Source organism: Opisthocomus hoazin, chromosome 19 (assembly GCF_030867145.1).
Source record: "Opisthocomus hoazin isolate bOpiHoa1 chromosome 19, bOpiHoa1.hap1, whole genome shotgun sequence".
In the NCBI taxonomy this organism is placed as follows: domain Eukaryota; kingdom Metazoa; phylum Chordata; class Aves; order Opisthocomiformes; family Opisthocomidae; genus Opisthocomus; species Opisthocomus hoazin.
The window spans coordinates 16,331,674-16,347,675 of record NC_134432.1 but is presented as its reverse complement, the minus strand read 5'-3'; the positions used below and the strand labels follow the sequence as shown (position 1 = coordinate 16,347,675).

Genomic DNA, 16,002 nt, shown 5'->3' with positions numbered 1-16,002 from the left:
GCGTTGGCTCTGGGGCTTCGTGTGTTCACCGTGGTAAAGCGGGTTCGAGAGGCAGCGGGAAGCGTGGCGTCGCTTGGGTGGGGGACGCAGCCAGCGCCGAAGCCGCGAGGGCGGAGGTTGGTGGTGGGAAGGGGAGCTGGGCTTGGCACCCTGCTCCCCCGGGGAGGGGGCTGGGGCTGGCCTCTGGCCGACAGCCCTGTCCCCTGGGGCCACTGCCCTTCCCCTGCACTTCCAGCACAGCCCTGGGGGCGAGGTGGGTACCGAGGACACCATTCACCATCTCCATGGTGTGGATTTCCCCTCAGTATTTCCACAATCTTCCTGCCTAGGGTGAGACCCCCTCACTCGGGACAGGTACGGAACTCCCTTCGCCGTGGGGACGGGCTCAGCTCGGGCTGAGCTGCGGGCTGCGACGCAGCCTCCGTGCTGCCGCCTTGTCCGAACTCCGGCGCTGGCACAGGGAGCTCCTGGGGGTGAGGAAGGGGATGAAGCTGGTGCTGATACCCAGCGCCTCTGCCGCTTTGCGATCCCCAAGTGCTGCCCAGGCCCTGTTCCTGGCGCAGGCAGCCGTGTAAACCACGCTTCGGCGATCCACCCGCTCTCAGCAGGCAGCGAGGGCCGGAGAGCGGCCGAGCGTGGCTCCTGAGGCCGGGGAAAGGCAGTGGCTGGGCAGCAGCTGCCCCGTTCCTGAGCCCGTTCTGGCTTGGCGGGGCCCAGCGTGCCTGGCCCGTGACCGTCAGAGCAGAGCAGAGCAGGCCACTGGCGGGGCTGCATCGCGGTGTGCCGTGGCCCCTGCCGCCCTGCGTCGCGCTCAGATGCGAACGACACCCGCGTCGCCCCGGTCCGACCCGTGCCGTGGGCAGGCAGCTTTCACGGCTGCATCCACGAAAACCGCTCCGTGTTTCTCCTGGAGCAGTGGGAGCTCACTCAGCCCCTGCCGGCGTGGGCGAGGGGTTCGAATCGTCCTTTGGCAGCACCGTTCCTCCGCACTTGTCCCTGTCCCCGTGCTGCTCGGCCGCCGCAGAGCCGAGGACACGCAGCGGGCCCTGCACTGCGTCTCCCGGGGGTCTCCCGGGCTTTCTTGCAACCTCGATGTTTAAACCCGATGTCGTGTATTTATTCTAAGATGGCTTTCATCTGATTTCCCCCTCGGTTAACAATTTAGCTGTCAAAACCAATAAGGGCGAGGATCCATCCCCGGCCGCCATCAGCTCACGTTACCGTCCTGCAATTACTCCGCGGTGGAAGCGCTGCCGGGGCTTTGCCGGGGAATTATCGGGTTACTGATGAAGCCCGGGCAGAGGCGGGCGGCCAGACGCGCTCCCCGCCGCCGCTCCCCACCCCGCTCCGGGCCGGCGCTGCGGGGAGCCCCGGCCCCAACCCCGGCCCGTCCGCCCCGTCGGGGCAGGCAGCGCCCGAGCGGCGGGGGAGCACCGGCCCCCCCCCCTCCTTCCCCCCCCGCCGCAGGTAGCGGGGCCCGGCGGGGCGGGCGGCCCCCGGGGCGGGGGGACGGCGGGGGGGGGGCGCCGCTTCCTGCCCGGCCCGCGGCCGCCCCCGGCGGGGGAGCGGGGCCGGCGCGGCTCCCCGCCCTTCCTGCCGCGGCCCCGGGACGCGCCGCCCGCGGGCACGGAGAGCGGCGGCGGCGGGAGGAGCGGGGCGCGCCCGCCCCGCGCACCGGAGCCATGAGGGCGGGCAGCCCCGGGGACGCGCCCGCCGCGGCCCGGCCGGCGCCCGGGCGGGCAAGGTGAGGGCCGCTGCGCTGCCGTCGGGGCCGGGAGCGGGGCCGGGACCCCCGCGGTGGGAGCGGGGCCGGGGGCCGCTCGCTGCCTCCCGCACCCGGGGTTGGGGGGGGGGGAGGATTTTTCCATCCCGGCGTTTTCTGGGGCGTTTTGCGCTCGGCGGAGGGAAGGGGGGGGGGGGGAAGAATTTCGATTTTTTAATTACTACCATTAAAAAAATCAAATTTGCAATTCTTTGGGTGGCCTGATGGATTCCCTGATTGACAGCCGGAATTGACACTCTGGGTACCTCTTATCTCGGGCATTTACGGCAATTTCTAATTGCAGGTAGTTTGCGGGGTTTTTTCAGCGCCTTGGCTCGCACGGGAACCGAGCGATTACTTCAAGAGGCCCGGGTTAAGTGCAGGCAGGGAGAGAATTCAATCCACATTCAAATTGCTTCATTAAAGAGACGCAGCTTTTGTTGCGGAGGATTTAAATGGCCACTAGAAAGTTCTTATTTATTGTTTTGAGGCGGTTTATATAGGGTGCCCCGCGCTCGGCCGGCGCATGGAGCCGCAGCCCGCCTCTCCCGCTCTCTCCCGCAAGGTGATGCCGCCGGAGCCGCTGCCCAAGGGGAGCTCCCGCTGCCTCGACCCGCACGCCCGCGCCATGGTGAGCGGGGCCGGGGGGCTGCGGGGCTGCCCGGGATGGTGGGGGCCGGGGGGCTGCGGGGCCGGGGGACTGCGGGGCTGGCGGGCCGGGGCTGCCCGGGACGGCGGGGGCTGCGGGGCTGGCGGGCCGGGGCTGCCCGGGACGGCGGGGGCTGCGGGGCTGGCGGGCCGGGGCTGCCCGGGACGGCGGGGGCTGCGGGGCTGGCGGGCTGGGGCTGCCCGGGACAGCGGGGACCGGGTGGCTGCGGGGCCGGGAGGCTGCGGGGCTGCCCGGGCCGGCGGGGACCCGGCTGACGGCCCCGCCACGGCTCTGCCCGCAGTCGCAGCCCGACGGGGAGCCCCTGCCCGGCGCCCTGGAGAAGGAAGACCCCCGCTCGGCGCCCAGCACCCCCTCCACGCCGTCCGTCTGCTCCCCGCCGTCCTCCTCTTCCTCCACGCCGTCGGCCGGCAAGAACGTCTGCTCCAGCTGCGGGCTGGAGATCCTCGACCGGTACCTGCTGAAGGTGAGCGGCGGCGGGGGGGGGTTGGGGGGTGGGGGTGGGGGGGCGGCGGGCAGCCCCGGGTGGTCTCAGCCCCTTCTTTCCCCCCCCACCGCCGCAGGTGAACAACCTCATCTGGCACGTCCGCTGCCTGGAGTGCTCCGTGTGCCGCACCTCGCTGCGGCAGCAGCACAGCTGCTACATCAAGAACAAGGAGATCTTCTGCAAGATGGACTACTTCAGGTAGGGGCCGGCGGGCTGCGGGGCGGCCCCGCGCTGAAGACCCCCCCCCCCCAGGCTGCGGGGTGATGCGGGAGGGGGAGGGGGTCGGGGTCCGCCCCGGCGGGGAGAAGGTTTGGTCACGTCGTGCGGGTCCCCGGAGCAGCCCGGCGGGGACGCGTCCCCTCGGGGCGCGGGGAGGAGCGGGAGCTGGGGTTCCTGACCCCCACCCCGTGCCCCCCAGCCCCCCGGCTGGGGCCGCGCCCGGGCCGTTGCGGGGAGGGGAGCGGGTACCGGGCGGCTCGCCGTGCCGAGCGGCTTCTACAAAGCTCTGTCGGCGACACCGCGTCGCGACTTGCCGGCGGGAGCGCGTGAAGAACCGAAACGAATTCCCGCAGGCTCCCTCGGGCGGGCCGGGGGCTCGGGGCGGTCCCGCAGCCCCGGGGGAGCGCGTCCTGCGGGGGGACTGCCGCCGGCTCCGGCAGCCTTCTGCACCGCAAACCGCGGGGTTTTCTCCCAAAAGAGCGGCGGGGGGGGATGGAGGATGCGGAGCCTCCTCGCCGGGGCTCGGCCGCTCGCCCGCGCCCCCCGCCCTGACTCCCCCCGGCTCGTCGGGCCGCGGAAACGCCGTTTGCCCCGGGAGGGGGGAAACCGGCGGGGGTCACCCCCGGAGGGTCCGGTCGCCTCCAGCACCCCGGGCCGGGGCCGCCGCGGGCAGGGCGAGCTCGGCTGGGAAAATCTCCGAGGTTTCCTTCGCGTTTGCCGCGGGGGGAGCCCCGACGCGGCCCCCGGCCCCGCCGGGCTCGGTGCCGCCGGCTGCGGGGGGGGACGCTCCGCGCCCTGCCCCGTTGTCGTTGTGACTGGGGTTTGTAAACCCCTAATTCTTCTTTTTTATTATTATTTATTATTATTATTATTATTGTTATTTTTGTGATTTCATGGAAATTTCCTTCGCTCTCGGCCGAAAGGCCCGGGGGGGCCGCGGTGCCGTCCTGCCGCGCCGGGGCCCTTTCGCCGTTTTCCGTTAATTAACGGCTGTTCCGATGCCGTTAACGGGTTTTTTGCGAGCGGCCGCTTCCCAGCGCGGATTTAACGCGGCGGCCGCAGCCCGAAGTCGCCTTCGAGCGAACCCGGCGAACCGAATCCGTTAGAAACAAACCCGTTTGGCGAGAGACCCCCCCGCCTCCCGCCCGGGTCCCTGCCCGCCGCGGGGAAACGACAACGAAAGCGGCCGCGGGGGCGGCGGGACCCCCCCGGTCCCCGGGCGGCTGCTGCGGGGGGGGCCCCGCGCCGCGCTTCGCACCCGCCTTTCTGCTGAAAAATAGGGGTTGGGGTCTTTTTTGGGGGGGGGAGGATGTGTGAAACGGCGTGCGGCGGGAGCGGCCCCGCGACCCTCGGGTCCGCGGGGCTGGCTGCGACCCCCGGCCGAGCCCCGGGCCGGCCCCGCCGCGGGGGTCGCTCCCTCCCGGGGAAGCCGCGGCGGAGCCCGCCCGGTCGAGCCGCTGCCGTCGGGGCTGGGGTCGGTCGGGGCAGCCCCCTCCCACCCGGCAGCCCCTGGGCAAACTCGGCCCCAGTTCCCGGGAGCAGCCGGAACCCGACACTCGGCAAAGGGCAAATCCGACTCTTGAGATATTTTTAATTTTTTTTTTAGTATTTATTGTTTGCTGCAGATGAAGTGTGTGGCTTTTTTGTTTTTTCTTTTTCTGTTTAAAAAAAAGGAAAGCAGAAAAGCCGTCCTAACACGTGCGGGTCTGTGGAGCCAAGGCAGATGGGAAGGGGCGGCGGGATGCGCTCTGCGTGGAGCTCACCGCAGCTTGCCTTGCACCGCCGCTAATTCCCCGCGAGCCGGGGCCGTTCGCGGGCAGCCGGGGCTGGGGGGGCCGTCAGGCGTGGGGCCACCCACGGGCACGGCACCGCTGCCCGACGGGGAGCCCGTTTTGGCCTGGTCTGTCCGTCCTTCTCGTCCCCGTTCACGTGAGGGGCTGCGTAGGCGCTGGCGCTGCCGCAGCTCCGCGGCCTCACACGCGTTTTTCCAGCAAACGCTGCTGTTTCCTGTGTCTTGTCAAATAATTGCGTTTGGCATCCAGGGCTCCGTCGCTTCGAGGAGAACCAAATTAAAATTGGAGCTTACTGAGCAGAACATCGTGTTCCCGGGCAATGCGAGGGCTGCTCGCGGCCAAGCTCCCACGGCTCCGGTCGCGGGGAGGCCCGGCGTGATCGCGGTGTGACCCCCGTGGCTCCCGGCCTGGGCACGGGAGCGTGGGGTCTGGGGCAGCAAAAGAGCTGTGCCACGGGTGGGCCAGCGCCCGCAGCCCGGCTGTGGCCTGGGTGGGCTCTGTCGGCCCTCGCCGTCCTGCCCTGCTGCGACGATGCTCCTGCTGGAGCTCTGCCGCGGCTCGGCGCGGAGATGGGCTCGCACGCCGCCGGTCTGCCGTGCGCTTCGGGGTGACGTCTGGCAGCGGACGCGGGGGGCTGTGTTAGGGGCTTTCCACGGAGCGGGCGCAGGAGGAGACGGGGTGGTTGGAGCCCTGCGTGTCCCTGTCCGCATCCCGCAGGCGGAGATGGACAGCAGGGCTCCGGGAGCGGCGGCAGAGCCGGGACGCACCGGGGTGTCCTCCCGCCCCTGCTCTGCCCCAGATGTGGCGGCTGCCCCTGGGGTGGGACGAGTTTTTGGAGGATGCGTTTTTCCTGGTAATGCTGTTGGCAGTTTCCATCTCCCGGCACTAACCGTGGCGGCGAGCTGGGAGCGTCTGCTCACCCGGCCACAAGCCACGCGTGGGGCCTGAGCCAACAGCTCCGGCCGGTATCGGTGGTGCCCCGGCCCGTGCTGCGGTGCTGGGCTCGGGGAAAGCTTCTGGCTCTGCGTCTCCCACCGCTGTGCGGCCCTGTCCCCATCCCCGTCGCTGCCAGGAGCCCTGGGGAGCCCCTCGCCTGCTGCCCCTCGCGGACGGGGCTCTTTGGGCTCTCCCTGTCCTGCGAGCTCGGTGAACAGAAGTCTGGTTTATTTTCAAGCCGTTATTCCCAGCAGCGACGGGTCAGGGCAGGCTGCTTGCCGGCGTTTCTCCCCCTGGTCCTGCGTCGGTGAGGGTCCCTGCTGGGGGGCAGCGGGTGCCCGGCCCCAGCTCAGCTCGCTGCGCAGCCCCTTGGCTGTGGCTGGTGCCAGAGGCCAAGAGCTGCGGGCGCAGCGTCGGTGGCTGCCGGTGCCGCTGCCCGCGCCGTGGCTCTGCGGCAGCGGCGTCATCGCTGCCTGCTGCGGCCCCGCAGCCCCTGCCCCCTCCCTGGGAACCGCCGGGCTGGGGGTCTGGGGCCACCCGCGTGTCTCCCCCAGACCCCGGCTGGGTTGTGTGACGGGGACGTGTGACCCTCCCCGTGCCTCAGTTTCCCCTCGCTCCCCGAGTGCTGTGCCCCCCCTCGCCGCTGTGATTCGAGCGGGGAGCGGCGATTACCACGTGCTATTAGCTGGGTGAGCCTGCCCGCCGTTTGATACCGTTCAGCGAGTACGACTGTTTACATAGCACATTGTTCAAAGTAATTCAATTTACAGGAATGATCTTTACTTCTAAATAAAAAATTAATACAGTTCTTTTGTTTGTGCGTTTATATAAACTAGCTGGCACAAAGTCAGTGTACAGCGCTCCCATCTGAAGTAAATTAGCGACGTCTCTTAGCTCAGTCTCTGTATAATTTCAGCGCAGAAATGTCCTCGCGAAGGCAGCCCTTTCTATTTCATTTTATTTTTTTTTTTCGGTCAGCTATGGTCAGGCTGAAAAATTTAAACCTTCCTTTTCCTCCCAAATAGTTTTGCAATTAGTAATTCCAGCACAGGACGGTCTTTCTGCGGCGGGCGGCAGCTCCGCGGCGTGGGGCCGGGCGTGGGCAGCGCGCGTTGGCTGCGGTGGGCTGGCCTGGGCTCCCCGGCCCACTGACACCGAGGGGTCTCCTGCGCTCGTCTCTTCTCGGCGTTCCGTGCCTGCGCTGCGAGATGCTGGAGCTGCTCGGGTGGCAGCAGGGCTGGGAGCGTCGGGGGCCGGGGGGATCGCTGGGGACCCCGAGGCGGCAGCGGTGGGTGCATGGGGAAGCGCAGCGGCTGCGATCGGGGCTGCGTCGGGGCCAGCACCGGCTCTGCGGTGATGGGGGAGATGCTCGCTTCTCCCCTGCTGCTCTTGCTGCTGCTTGTTGCATTTATTTTTTTTTAAATGCAGCCGTTGTACTAAAATGCAGCAGCCGTGGCTGGCCCTGCCGCGCTGTGGGCAGCCCCCCCGGCAGGTGCTGGCCCAGGGCTGCGGGGCCGCATCTGCTGCTCCCCGGGGATCGCTCGCCCTCGGCCGGCCGCGTCCTGGCAGAAATGGGGCTTCTACAAACGCGCCCGGCGTGGGGATCCTGGCCGTCTTGTGGCCTCTGCGTCGCACCGAGTGTAGCTCGTGCGTGAGCATCATCCTCTCGCGGCGAGGAGACCTCCTCGGAGGAGGAAAAGCAGATGCATGCGGCTGTACGTGTGAGGAGAAAACACATGTTTTGATTTATGGCAGCAGGAGAGAATCGGCTCCGACACAGTTTCCATCCGAGTCTCGCGCTGGCTGTTATCAAAATAAAAAAGCCCACGGGCTTGGAAGCTGATTCACGGCTCCGCGTCACCCTCAGCCCCTCGGCCACGGCTGGCGCCGCGGGGGTGCGGGGAGTCGCTGCCCGCGGAGGGGGTTTGGGCTGGATGGGGCGAGCGGCGGGGCTGGCAGCAGCGCCCGCACCCCGGCGTTGTGCTGCCTGCCCTCGCCCTGCCTGCCCTCGCCCTGCCTGCCCTCACCTTGCCTCCTTCTCCTCCCGCAGCCGGTTTGGTACCAAGTGTGCCCGCTGCGGCAGGCAGATCTACGCCAGCGACTGGGTGCGGCGAGCGCGCGGCAACGCCTACCACCTCGCCTGCTTCGCCTGCTTCTCCTGCAAGCGGCAGCTCTCCACCGGCGAGGAGTTCGGCTTGGTGGAGGAGAAGGTGCTGTGCCGGATTCACTACGACACCATGATAGAGAACCTCAAGCGAGCGGCAGAAAACGGTACGCAGTCCCAACGCCGCGGTCGCGGCCTCGCCCCGGGGTCCGTCCCTGTCCCCTGCACTCACCCCCATCACAGGGTGCCAGGGTTTGGTCCCCTCGGCACTAAAAGGAGGTGATGGGTGGCCCTGGGGGGGCTTATGAGGGGTGGCCAACGTGTCGGCAGCGCCCGCGGCTCGTGGCAGACCTGCGTGCTGGGGACAAGCCCCTGGTCCCACGCAGCCTGGCCTGTGGTGCACGGGGAAGCCGCTGGGATTTTGAGGCTGTGAGTCATAAATCTAGAAGGTGGGAAAGCTGGCCGTCCGACAAAACCTTCCCATCATTTTCCACCCGCCCTGCCCGTCCGGGGACGTGCCGCTCCCAGCTGGACCGTGCAGCACGCTGCTGTCCCCGTCGTGGCGATGGGCGAGCTGCCGGCCAGCCTCTGCTTTCCCAGTCCAGCCGGTGACACCAAGGTCACGCAGCGTCACAGCCCCCGTCCCCATGGGCACAGCCCAGCCCCGTCCTCCTGCGTGGAGCCACCGGAGGGGTGCTGGGAGGAGCGGATCGGTGCGGTTGGTCTGACGTGGTGCACGGGGAGGCCAGAGAGCTGTAGACACGGCAGTGGCCGCAGCTCGGGGGAGCAGGCAGCCTCCGGGGCTCAGTGCCGTGGGAGCTCAGCGGTGCCCAGCGCAGGAGGGAGCCCGGTCAGCTCCTGCCACGTCCGTATCCGTCCCACGCTGGTGCCTGCGCGGTGACGTGGCCGCGGCGGCTGCGAGGCTGCTTGCTTTTATCATGTGGACGCTGCGCCGGGCGCGGGGAGGCTGCCCAGGGATGCTGCGCAGCCGCAGAGTCACGGAGGGAAGTGCTTGGGGCCACCCTCCCACCAGCCCCCGTGCCCAAGACCCTCCTGGTGCTGGGGCTGCCCTGGCCGGGAGCACGGCTCCAGCCCACCGTGCCCCTCGCTAGGGCTTGGTGGGCACGGGGAGGCAAACGCTGTGTCCCGGCCCGTGCAGCATGTGGGGGCCGTTCACAACCCGACATGAAAATACTCCGTGTTTCTGTTTCCAGTGTTTGAGTGAGAGGGTGAAAACAGGGTGCCCGGTTGGACTGGGAGGGTCCCGGCTCGGGACGCGGCTTGCGGTGTCTTGGTCCATACGGTCGGCTGCTGCGGAGGCGCGAGCGCGGCGGTGGGGAGCAGGGATGGAGGGGGAGAAGCTGCGTGGCCCGGAGGAGCAGGCGGGCGCGAGGACAGCGGGGCTGGCACTGGGCAGAGCTGTCAGGCCAGCCCAGGGAGGGCGGTGGGTTTGCCGCTGCGCGTAGGGTCCTGCTGCTGCGGGCTGAGCCCCGCGGTGTCGGGGCAGCGCTGGGGCACGTGGCGAGTGCCCTGAGTGGGTTCCTGTGTCCTGGGGAGTGCCCTGCGTGGGTTCCTGTGTCCTGGCGTGGGTACCTGTGTCCTGGGGAGCGCCCTGCGTGGGTACCTGTGTCCTGGCGTGGGTACCTGTGTCCTGGCGTGGGTTCCTGTGTCCTGGGGAGTGCCCTGCGTGGGTACCTGTGTCCTGGCATGGGTACCTGTGTCCTGGCGAGTGCCCTGCATGGGTACCTGTGTCCTGGGGAGAGCCCTGCGTGGGTACCTGTGTCCTGGGGAGCGCCCTGCGTGGGTACCTGTGTCCTGGGGAGTGCCCTGCGTGGGTTGCTGTGTCCTGGCGTGGGTACCTGTGTCCTGGGGAGCGCCCTGCGTGGGTTCCTGTGTCCTGGCGTGGGTACCTGTGTCCTGGGGAGTGCCCTGCGTGGGTACCTGTGTCCTGGCGTGGGTACCTGTGTCCTGGCGAGTGCCCTGCATGGGTACCTGTGTCCTGGGGAGAGCCCTGCGTGGGTACCTGTGTCCTGGGGAGCGCCCTGCGTGGGTTCCTGTGTCCTGGGGAGTGCCCTGTGTGGGTACCTGTGTCCTGGAGTGGGTTCCTGTGTCCTGGGGAGTGCCCTGCGTGGGTTCCTGTGTCCAAGCGTCCCCTGGTTTTGAGCAGGGGATGGGATCGCTGCGGAGAGCTGCAGTTGCTGCCGAGTTGGAGGGCCACGCTCCCCCCGTCCAGTAATTACCCAGCGATTTCTTCTGCACATGAGGTTTTACATACAAGAAAAATAAACAGATGTTGCTGAAGTCAGAGTCCCATTCATCATCCTAAAAGAACAAGTCAAACTATATGAGAAAGTCCTTCAACTCCAGCCAAGACAATCACAGCCCGGTCCAGCTCGCAGAGCGAGCACCGGGTTGTGCAGGCGCATCCTGGGAGCGGGGCAAGCGCCAGCCCCGCTCAGGCATCCTCCCTCATCCATCACCCACGGGTGCTTCGCGAGAGCGCCCGGCCACGGGCTGCCGCGGGGACCCCGGCTCCGGCCACGCGCCCCAAGGCTCCGTGGCTGCGTGAGCGGGGCTGGGCTCGCCCCGACGCTGCGCTTGGCGAGCGGGCGGACAGTCCCCTGCGGGACGTGGGGAGCGCGGGCACCCCATGGCCATGGGGACGGTGCTGCTCCTGCCGCTGCTCCGGAGCCGGGAGGAGGAGGTCGGGGTGCCGGGAGGGTTTGGGGCCAGGGAGAGGAGTGAAGAGCGCAGTGAAAGTCTCCTTCTCTGGAGATATTCCAGCCCCGCCTGGCCGCGGTGCTGTGCAGCCTGCTGTGGGTGACCCTGCTTGGGCAGGGGGTTGGGCTGGGTGACCCACAGAGGGTCCTGCTGACCCCTGCCATGCTGGGATTCTGTGAAACGCTCTGAGCAAAGGGAGCAGCCGACGGAGGCAGTGCCTGCCGGGGTGGTGGGGAGCAGCGTGGGGCAGGAGGGATGGGTGCTGGTGAGCTGGCAGAGGCAGGGTCCCCTCCCGAGCTGCTTGCTGGGGGACGTGGCCAAGTGGTGACCACGGCTCAGGACCGGTGGGACATCATCTCAAAATCCATCATCCTCCTGCCGTTTGCCCATCCCTCATCCCCTGCACCTTCCACCCACTTACTGCATTTTTCCTAATTCAGTGGCCAACCCTTTGGGGCTGATGGTGGCTCCGTCCCGGCGCGTGGAGGGGCTCAGCAGGGAGGTTCTGACCCGCGGGGCTGCTCTCTCGTAGGCAACGGGATCACGCTGGAGGGGGCTGTGCCCTCGGAGCAGGACAGCCAGCCGAAGCCGGCCAAGAGGGCCCGCACCTCCTTCACCGCCGAGCAGCTGCAGGTAGCGGGGCTGGGCTGGGGGCCGGGGGGCTGCGGCTGCCCGGCCGCATCCTGAGCCCCGCTCTCCTCTCCCACCCAGGTCATGCAGGCACAGTTCGCTCAGGACAACAACCCCGACGCACAGACGCTGCAGAAGCTGGCGGACATGACGGGGCTGAGTCGGAGGGTCATTCAGGTGAGGGGTGCGCAGGGACGGGCACCGGCGGGCGAGGAAGGGGGCAGAGGGGCTTCACCCAAAGGCTGCTGCTCACCTCCCCGTAGCCCCTCGCTCCCGCACATCGACCTCGGGGCTTGCAGCAGCCAGCAGCTTCGTTAGCTTCGCCGAGTCCCGTAGCGATGCCAGCACCATCCTTTCTTTGTCTCGCCCGTGGGTTTTCTGTTTGTTTTTCCCTCTGGTGATGCAATTAATAAAAAAAAAAAATCCCAACCCATACAACCCCAGTCAGGCCCAATAAATTGCTGGGTGGGAAAGCTGCCGTTAGCAGCTCTGTGCTCTGCCCCGGCAGCGGGCACGGCAGCGCGGGCACGTCCCTGGCAGCCGTTCCCGCCGGGAGCAGGCAGAGCCGGCTGCTGCGGGAAGCGTTGGGATGGGGAAGCTTAAAGCAAAAGGGGTTTCACAGCCCCAGGGGACCCCAGGGGACCCCGCGCCCGTGCTGTTCGGGAGGGGAGGGACAGCAGTGTCGTAGGGACGGAGGGAAATGTCCCCTCTGCAACTCCCGGCTCGCCGTCCCCGTAGACAGCCCAGCTTCGCCCCTCGGTGACACTTCTGCTCGTCGCTTTAATGTTCTGCTGACGTACTTTCTGCACGCAGTAAAAACACCAGTGATTAAAATGAATTTGGAGCTTTCATCCAGGATTGCTTTGCCAGTAACACGTTTAAATTTCGTGTGTGTGAAAATCTGGCTCGAGCCTCGGTCACTGAGATTCTTCATTTAGCTAAAGACCAGGCAATCTGCACACTGGGCTATTTTTTATGTGAATATTTTTTAAAGGCTCTTTGAACAGGAAACAATTTGTCAAATGCTTACGACTGTTTCCTTCGCTGTGGTCCAGCGTGCTCGGCCTCGGAGACCTGAGCTTAGCTCAGCCTTGGAGAAGATTTTTACTCCCAGCTATCTTAAATTAAAGCATAAGAAAGAAATCATCGCATTAGCATAGCTCCGCCCCCCCCGCCCGGTGCATGTTTTAACTCTAGGATGTAATTCTCTAACTGTTCCTTTAATTAGAAGCCGTGAGATATGGTCAGAGGGCTCATCCCTCTGCTCAGACGGAGTGGGGCTGTGTCCCACCGCAGCACCCTCTTCTCTGAGCTTGAATGTTCCGCTGATGTGGTTTCTGAACGCAACAAACCCCAGTGATTCAAACAGCATCGTCTTCATCATTCCTAGAGTCACACCTTCTCCCTGTCTAAGCTTTTATGGGTTTTGCCTCGCCTTGCACCTTGTCTTGCCAATGCTGATGCATTTCCCCGCTGATCTCAGCCGCGCTCTGAGGCCAGGCTGGCTGGGGTTGAAGGTTAGAATCTAAATAAGACCTTGACGGGTGCTCCATCATTTGCCGTGGAAGCCGTGCAGGGACGAGGCTTTCTGCCGGCGGGGATGGATGAACCGGGCCGAAGCTGGGGTACGGGGGGGGTTTCTGCCTGGCCGTGCCCCCAGCCGGTTTGGTGCCATTCCCCAGGGCCTTCACTGCCCGGCGAGCTCAGGGAGCAGCTTGCTGTTAAAATTATTTCCGTGTGGAAGGGAACGGTGTGATCATGGATGTGAGCTTCTGCCTTGCCTACTCAGGGCGTTTCACTCAGTGCCTCCTGCGACAAGCTTGGAAGTTTTAATTACCCGAATAAAGAACGGTGCGGGTTTTGACCAGGACCAGTGAAGAGCCGAGGTGCCACCTCAGGCACGGTCTTGAGACAAAGCTCTTGCTCCAGTGAGTGCAAAACAAAGCTGGGGAAGGTGGCGGAATGCTGGTGAGCTATTTCAGCGTGCAGGTTTCTACATTTGGTTCCTTTCCTTTTTTTTAAATACTTGGAAGCGACACCCATCACGGGGTCTTGGTGAAGGACCACACTTGTCTCTCCACCGACGCAGGGTTTGCTGCTTTTGTTTCAGGTTTGGTTTCAAAACTGCAGAGCCCGCCATAAAAAACACACCCCCCAGCACACGGTGCCGCCCTCGGGAGCCCCCCCGTCCCGCATCCCTTCCTCGCTCTCCGACGACATTCACTACTCGCCCTTCAGCAGCCCGGAGCGGGCCCGGATGGTGACGCTGCACGGATACATAGAAAGTAAGTGCCAGCTGGCGAGGCTTGGGCAGCGGGGTGCTCGGGGCGGCCGGGCAGCGGGCAGCAGGACCACGGCACTGAGCACGGTCAAAAACACCCTTGTACTCCCTTGCACAGCTGGTGCACGCGCTCCTCCTCCTCCTCCTTGTGGTCTGATGAACTTTGGGATTTTCTGAGGAGCCATTTAAAGAGAAGCCCCAGATGCGAGAAGGAGGGGAGAGGGGGCTGCTGCGGCCTCTTTCCCTCCATATCTCATCCCCAGGGAAGTCACTGCCAGGGTTTTAACTGGCTGGTCCTTGCCCTTCCTTGTGTTTTCTTTGTCATGGAGAAGAGGCATGAATGTGCCCTCTTGAGCTGGGTGGTCGAGTGGTCTCCTTCCTGCTCAGCAGATCAGAGCTGCTTTCTCTGACAGTTGCCAAGCGCTGGTGAATCATTTGCGAGCGGCGGGCAGCTTTGGTCATGCCCAGACGGAGGTTTTGGCTCCGTGTCTCTTGTGAGGCTTCTCCCCTCCCTCGCCCACGCGGCCGTCGTGAAACGCGGCTCCTGCCGCACCGCTGCCTGACCCACCGGGCACCCCTTCCTCGTCCCGAGCCGCTCCCCGGTGGGAGCCGGACCGTGCTGGTGGCAGGGCGCGTGTTGTTTGTAGTAACGGAGGCTGAAGCCTCTTCTCATCCACAGGTCAGGTACAGTGTGGACAAGTGCACTGTAGACTTCCCTACACTGCTCCACCAGTGCACCTCAAAGCAGACATGGAAGGACCTCTGCCTAACAGGGGTGAGAAGGTAATCGCAGTCCCTTTTTGGGGCTAAACCTCAACCATAGCAAAGATTTTTGTGTAACACCATTGCCGCTGCCGTCTCCTGTCAGCATCACTGCTTCTCCATCATCTCTGGCAGCTGCCACCCACTCATGTGTCTTTCCTTAGTTTTGGTGGCCCTAGATCAACGTACCAACCGTTGGTCCAAATGGCATCGCTTTGTTCTTCACCAAGTACCCCACGGTGTGGTGATGTGCTGGGACGCTGTGCCCACATCCGCTGAAGGCTTTTGATGTCCTCCTGCCTGAGCTCCTCCTGGGTTCTCCCCTTCCCGTATGCCATGAGCTCTGTTCTCCTGCCCCGTTCCTCAGCCATCTGCAGGCGTTGTCAGTGCACACAGTGCCCAGCTGTTAACAGCAGAGCGGGGGGGACCTTTAGCATGTGCTGACTTTCCAGTTTTCTGTGAGTTAATGAGAACGATTCATTTCTTGGGGATTCCAGTATTGCTTAAAAAAATAACAACTGGCTGTTACAATATCTGAAGTAGGAATGTTATTTCACAATGTCTGGCCAGGAAGCAGTATTGCATATTGATATTTTTCTGTTCAGCAGTGAAAGTAGCTGTCTGTTCTAACACACAGCTTGTTTGGGGGCAAGACTTCTGAGGCATGCTTAGGCTCGTAAGATTTTATTTAGGATCCCAGTTTAAGTGGATTTATCTTGAAGAAACACTGAGGCTTTGGCAACTCTTATTGGTTTTAGCTTTTGTCTTTACCGTTAGAAGTTCTCGGCATCTCTTTTCAAATCTCTCTGCTCAGTGCAGATTATTGAGCTCTGTTTCAATATGCACAAGGAGGGCTACAGCCAAGTTACTTTTTTCAGTCCAAACGCTGCCATTTTGTCACGCACAGCAAGCTGGAGAGTTTTCAGAAAGTATTGTACAGTCCTGGTGCCGTCATTCAGCGAACCTTCGCTGCAGCAAGTAGCTCCTGTGATTTAAATGCAATTACTGGCTCGCAGCTGCTGCAGAACCGGGTGCCCAGGACGTGGAGCTGCCCCCCAGCCAGCTCCTTTGCCCACCACTTCCACGTCGAATTCCTGGAGCCTGAAGCAGCCTCTTTTTCCATGTCCAGAATTTTTAAAAGCAGTGATAGCTGAGATCCTGGGGAAACACACGTAAGCGCTAAGTCCCTGTTCCCGTCTGCGTGTGGGGCAGCCCCCCGCTCCTCTCGGGGTACCCAGCGCGGCGGCTGTGGGAGATCCCAGTCGTGAGCAGCTCAGTTCCCCTGGCTGATGGCAAGGACAGGCGCTGTGTGTGCGGAGCAGCCAGGTGCCGTGGTTTGAGGGAAGCCCGTGATGGTTAGCAGGCGAGGCGGACAGAGTCAGGACCACTGGCAACGGAATTCATCTTTCTTGGTAGCTGCCGTATCACAGAGCAAACACCAGTTTCAGCGTGTTGCCCGGTATGATGGAGTTTCACAGCAAAAGGTGTGCCCGGCGGCGCGTCTCTCTCTCAGGCTGTGTGCTGCCACGGTCCCCGCACCCCTCGCCGTGTGTCCCCCGGCCGGCTCCGTTCCGTGGGCAGGGCTGGCAGCTCCCGGGCAGACAGTGGTTTCCCGCGGGGAAGTGGCTGCCACAGCGGGC

The 16,002-nt window shown here is 64.7% G+C and overlaps 1 protein-coding gene across 4 annotated transcripts in view; it reads left to right on the top strand.

Moving 5' to 3' along the window:
- The first annotated feature begins 1,696 nt into the window (after positions 1 to 1,696).
- The window catches only part of LHX6 (LIM homeobox 6), a 23,179-nt gene continuing 8,873 nt past the window's right edge, over positions 1,697 to 16,002 (top strand). For 2 of the 4 annotated variants that reach the window (XM_075439782.1, XM_075439783.1), the window contains exons 1-9: positions 1,697 to 1,744; positions 2,253 to 2,393; positions 2,713 to 2,895; positions 2,993 to 3,114; positions 7,915 to 8,135; positions 11,222 to 11,322; positions 11,401 to 11,496; positions 13,430 to 13,604; positions 14,280 to 14,383. In XM_075439782.1, coding sequence (XP_075295897.1) covers positions 2,289 to 2,393; positions 2,713 to 2,895; positions 2,993 to 3,114; positions 7,915 to 8,135; positions 11,222 to 11,322; positions 11,401 to 11,496; positions 13,430 to 13,604; positions 14,280 to 14,383 — 1,107 coding nt within the window. In that variant the 5' untranslated portion in view covers positions 1,697 to 1,744; positions 2,253 to 2,288. Of the gene's footprint in view, positions 1,745 to 2,252; positions 2,394 to 2,712; positions 2,896 to 2,992; positions 3,115 to 7,914; positions 8,136 to 11,221; positions 11,323 to 11,400; positions 11,497 to 13,429; positions 13,605 to 14,279; positions 14,384 to 16,002 lie in introns of those variants that run through there. The other 2 variants (XM_075439781.1, XM_075439784.1) reach the window with 2 other exon arrangements.